The sequence below is a fragment of the Patella vulgata genome, chromosome 2 (genome assembly GCF_932274485.2).
Source record: "Patella vulgata chromosome 2, xgPatVulg1.2, whole genome shotgun sequence".
NCBI classification, from domain to species: domain Eukaryota; kingdom Metazoa; phylum Mollusca; class Gastropoda; family Patellidae; genus Patella; species Patella vulgata.
In genome coordinates, this window is record NC_065880.2 from 11,217,290 (window position 1) to 11,223,289 (window position 6,000).

Here is a 6,000-nt window from a genome sequence, read left to right on the forward strand (position 1 = left end):
ATCGAAATCACGCCACATGACTCAATGACAGACCTTCTGATTCAAAGCACAATGGGCACGCGTTAACCATTCAGCCACCCAACCCCCACCAAGAGTTACAATTTGTACAAGGATGTTATTCCTCAACCAACTAAATGGTTGCTTTCTTAAGATATTTTAGTTCAAGATTTTGTGAACTAGGCCCCAGGTATATAAGTGCACTTATTAATTTCATAATTTGGGACTGGGGAAGATTAGTGGACATTGTAAAAATTACACCCATGGTGCACTGTACTGTGTCTCTATTTGTTTCAAAACTTCTGCTTCTTTATTTTTGTTTGTAACAAAAGGGAAACAATCATGTGAAAAAGACAGGTTTTCCAAACCAAAATGTGCTAACTGCATGCTATGCCATTTTGGATGTAAATAAAGAGAATTTTCTCAGAAAATACCAAAGGATTTTATAACAATATTTCATTTGTTCTTTAACAAATAATTACTATCTAAAAATAGATGTCAGAAAAAGAGCTTTTCATGTCTTCACTTGTGTCAAGCCAAATTATCGTATTATTGTTTTTTAAAATACAGATGTGACATCACCCTTTGATGTTGGCGTACCATTATTCAAATAATCGTATGGGCACCTTGCAAATCGTACATTATTTATACTAGTGAAATATTGGACTCGCGTGAGGTATTTCACTGTAAAAGCATGTGCGGAGTGTCTGTATTTTAAGTCGCTTAATGGTCTCGAGCTTTAGACAGTACATAATTGAAGATATATGGTGAATATTCTTACCCATGTCTGTGAGAAAGCTAGTCGATTATCATAAAGACAGAAGTTGTTTATAATATCAATAACACCAATAACTTTATTCTTCATTAAATCATTGACTTTCTCCTGTATATTCTTTAGTTTCGATGTAGCTGTATGGATCTGATGTAAGAATGCATCTGTAAAAACAACACCATTGAATAAATATACATTATGGGAGATTAGAGAGATAACGAGTTGGCAGTTCTCACTATAATAGTTAAAAACTACATAATGTAAAGGGAATTTGCTGAAAATTTCAGTCAAATTGATCCACCATGAACCAAGAATTTAGCGATTGAAATTTCAGCCTAGCCTCGATCATCATTACTAAAGTCGGTAAGATTATCCATTTCATGATTAAATCATGAATGAAAATTGAGCAGCAAATCGGATCATAATCCAATAAATATTGCAGGCTAGTGTTGACATCGAGAGTTGATTATGGTCTGGATAAGTTAATTAATGTCTAATTAATAATTTAGATAACATTTCAGGCCTAAAGAAAGACTTGCAATAGGCAGATTTAGCTCTTGCATAATGTATGTTTAACCATCATAAATTATAAATATACTGTATGTGCATGTACATTGTACTTCAAGAAAGTAATGCATACGAAATTAATCTCACATGACAGAGGTTGAGATAAATATGTATTGAATTAATTTGAAATGATGAAATTTGATTTATCCTACCCTTGCCTAAAATGAGTGACTTCTTCTAAGACTAGGAAAGTATTTGAATCAAAATCGAACTTTTGCAATGTATGGCTTATCTTTAAGATTTAGTCCCCATCTTCTTTGCTTACACTTCTAACATATTTTAGTAAAACACCATTTACCAGAATTCAGGGGTTTCATTAAATATCACTGAAGGTGGGTAAAGTATCAAAGTAAGCAGCTAGTTTTTGGAGAGCGGAAGGCTTGAAAATAAGTGTTGCAGGTGCGAAATAACCTAGGGAGGTTCTGGGGCATGCTCCCCGGAGAAAATTTTGCATTTAGGCATGCAATATGGTGCAATTCGGTTGATTTTACACTACTTTCAGAAATTCATACACAAAGGCCAACTTTGTATTTCAATCAGAACCTACATCAGGTAAATATTTTTTAAATGTAAAAGTTAGCACAAGGTAATTAAAGATACATTATGTAAGATTTAGATAAAGAACTAGCCGTTCTTGCTATAATAGTTCGAAAGTAGATGATGTAAAATGAATAATTTGCAAATTTCATTCAAATTACTCTATTGCAAGCGAAGATATTAGCCTTTGAAGTTTTGACAGACGTGTGCAATAATTTCAACCACCGTACTGGTTGATCGAAGCTAAGTCTCGGTCCTCCATATTTGATTAAATCAAAGTATCGCTGAACCATTCTAATCTATTTAATATCAGAGAAATTTGATGCCATCGAGAGTTGATTAAGGCCTGGATCAGTTAATTAATGTCCAATTAATACTTTAGAAAACATTTCAGGCCTAAAGAAAGGCCTGTTTAACTTGTGAAAAGGTTTGAAAACTCAATTTGGTGCAGTCGCCGAAAATGGATGGAACTAACCATCAACGATCCCTTTATGAACCTCTTTTCTAATATAGCTATACCCGGTACATTAAATCAATACATTGTGATTTATTAAACTTGACAAAAATGTCATGTAAAATGCAATCTCCGGTCATCTAGAAAGATATTTTCATGTCAGCTATCTTTGTTATTTTCGCTGACAGACAATAAACAAGAATTGTATACCGTATTCAACTCAGCCAAGAATCAAGAATGGTCATTCTTCACAGTTTAACAGCAAGCCCCATAACTTAGGTGTAGGATTGGCTAGTTGCTACGTATTTCATTCCATGTCAGTTTACCGATATATATTGCGCGAAACCTAGTCGGTATAATGACAGTTTGCGAAAAAAAGTATGTCAAATTTCAATAATAGCTACATTTATACAGAATAATTTTCATATATAAATAATACCTACCTATATTCATGCTGTTCCAGGCTAATGTAATAAATAATACCTACCTATATACAGAATAATATAAATAATAACCACCTATATTAATTTGTTCCAGGCTAAATAATACCTACATCTATACAGAATAATATAAATAATACCTACCTATATTCATGCTGTTCCAGGCTAATGTACTAAGACCTGGTTGTAATTGTTGTTGTACATTCTCTATATGAGGTGTAAATAAATCACGTAATGATTCAGGTATAGATTCACATACTGTTTTATATTCATTTAATACTAATTCAAGATGTCCTTTATAACTCTTAAATCTTTCTTCTTGTTGCATTATACCCATAGCTGAATCAGGTATTTGTATTTCAAGTCGTGTCAACCATTTAGCTTCATGAATCAATTCTAATACTCTGTAAAAAAAACACAATCAATTAGTCCTTGAAATTCAATAAAATGGCATGAATACCAAACAAATTTATTTTATATTCTTGGTATATTGGGGGGGGGGGGACAGATATACAAATGAAAGTACTTGCACCTATGAAACACTTAAAACAAAAGAATAGCCACTTCTGATTCTTCATAAAATTTTTAATGCTTGTGTTGTCATAATTCTTTTGATATTACAAAACTTTTATCAGATCCTGCATTTTCAAAAAATGAAACTTTTGTGATTTTGGTTTATTTCATACTGGATTTGCACAAACTTTTTCTTTGGGTCCTATATTTGACAATCTGATTAAAACCCAGATTGTTTTTTTATAGTTCAAAATTTCGTTTTACTTGTCTTTACTAAGCTAGGATCTGGAAGAGTTGTTATATAACCCGCATTCTGGATGATATGAGGGATTAGCCAATAGAACGGTCTGTTATGGTGAGTTTTTGGCGCGAGTGAGGTAACCCACTAGAAACATCAACGCTGATTGGTTAATCAAATGTCTGATGTCATAGGGTCAAAAGCCGCTCGTATGACACCTGACACGACCTTCCACTACAAATGGTCAGATCTTCACGTAGTGTAGGCCATCAAAAATATAAAAAAATGAAACTAAATATAGATCTGTATTCTAATCAGATTGTATATTTGAGAACTTTTATCATGCCAAACAATGTGTGAATATATATTAATACAGTTGAGAGAGAGAGAGCAAGAGAGAGAGAGAGATCCCTTCGACACAAACTAGTTAATGTGGGACTAACATATGGTTCAATTATATTTCAATAATTCGCTTGCATGTAGGGGTCTTTAGCAGTGGGGAGAAAACCAGAGGACCAGGAGAAAACCCACGAGGTTAGGCAGGCGACCCTACTACTTGTCACGTACAACCAGGGAATTGAAACCCGCCAGTTGACTCAATGACAGACCTTATGATACAGCACGCACATGCTAACCAATCGGCCACCCAACCCCCCTCAGTTGATACAGAATATGAGAGAGAGAGAGAAATGGGGTTTAACGTCCACTCGACACAACTAGGTCATTTCGGGACTAACATATGGTTTAATTTTATTTCAATAATTCACTTGCGCATAGCGGTCACAGAATATGAAGCTGGAACAGAAGTTGAATAAAATATTGTCTAAACCAAAAACAAGATTTACTCAAATACAATAGCCTACCTTTCATCTGAATTAACGACTATTTTATTAGTAACTGGATGATGAACAAATAATGTAGCACGTAAACCACTTTTAGCCATATCTATTCTATTCTTCCATTGTGTAAACCATAGACTTTCAAACGTTACCAGAGCTGTGGCTAGTCTATTATATATTCTAACAATACGGCCAAACTCTGTTAACTGAGTAACAGCTTTTACATCACGGAAAATCTTCATGGGATCTTCTATACGTTTTAATAATTGACGTGACCAATAAATGGCCCCAGCTACAGGAGGTGCATTTCGTACAGTTTGTGGGTGCTCCTTAAAAAAGCAAATTGGAATTTCAATAGTATGATAAATATTAAATGATTTCAAACTTATCAGTATAATTAAAGATGCTTGGATGCAAAAACACAAAAATATACTTAAAGGAGCTAAATTGCTAATATTTGGGACCTAGAAAGTGACACACATGGGTCACAACTCATATAATAATGTAATATGAATGTATATAAACTGATTTACATTCAATCGTTTCCGTTTTTACTCTAATTTTAAATCGGTTATGTTCGGCGAAATACTCCAGAAGTCTCAATCGAATGGCAATCTCTAGCATCTGGTTGTTCCAGTCTACACCAATAGTATTTATTGTGTATGCTCTCCAGATAAAAATATGAAGTCCCCGTTTGACATGACTTGTGGAATATGTCTAGCCCTGTTCTTCGAGTCCCTTATTACAAATGGCGCTGAAACGCTTTATTGCACATGATTCGTGTACCAATGGTAAAATGTTTATTTTGTTTTAAATATTAGATATCGGAAGTCCATCTTTTCCAGGTAAGATGACAACATTAATGTTGATTTAAATTGACAAATAATTCGTGTTTTCAATGTCGAAGACTTTGGATGATATTGAGTTAGAGACTTGACTACTTTCAAAGCATTTTACCTTGGATGTTCAACATTTAATCTTTTCAATGATAAGCAATATTCAGTGCCCTTTCTATAAAAGACAATTGTAAAACTCATTTTATTTTGCTTTTACCTACCTTATTATTTTCATAAATCTTCTGTACTTCTTCTAAATCTGATTCATACCAGTTAAATAATTCAACAAATTTCTCAGCTACAGTTCCGCGTATTCCAGGTCGACTCTGTATAGGTGCAAACCTAATTAAGGAAAAGGTTTATAGGAACACTTTTAAAGTAAAATATCATTAGTTTAGAATTCACTCGACCATGAAAATTATTAATTAATTACTTTAATCAATATGATCAATATGACAAATGAAAAGTATATTGTCATATTGTGGTATATTCTAAATCATTGTGGTCTGAAACCTTATGTTTAAGTTAACACAAGTTGTCTCCCTTATGGTGTAGTTCTTCTGCCTTTTTGAGTAATAAAGAAAGAGATTGGAATTCTAACATGGAGAATGGTTGATTTTTATTTTCACCCACATGCAACTGTGTAACACCCCTGGATCCAAGGATCCGAATATAACAAAATATCTTACTTGGTGATAATCTCTAATCCTTGCTGTGTTTTCATCTTCCTAACAAATATAGCATGCATATAGGCACCAAGAAATTTCTCCAAATCTTGTATTATAGATAGAAAGTTTGTATAGTACG

General features: G+C 33.5%; 1 protein-coding gene across 1 annotated transcript in view; it reads right to left on the reverse strand.

Annotated features, from left to right (window-relative positions):
• Positions 1–5,529, reverse strand: part of LOC126812212 (dynein axonemal heavy chain 8) — a 30,111-nt gene extending 24,582 nt beyond the window's left edge. Inside the window, exons 1-4 of the mRNA XM_056098903.1 lie at positions 5,415–5,529; positions 4,382–4,686; positions 2,912–3,171; positions 779–933 (exon numbers count right to left, since the gene is read on the reverse strand). Coding sequence (XP_055954878.1) covers positions 779–933; positions 2,912–3,171; positions 4,382–4,599 — 633 coding nt within the window. The 5' untranslated portion in view covers positions 4,600–4,686; positions 5,415–5,529. The remainder of the gene's footprint in view (positions 1–778; positions 934–2,911; positions 3,172–4,381; positions 4,687–5,414) is intronic.
• Between the last annotated feature and the right edge of the window lie 471 nt (positions 5,530–6,000).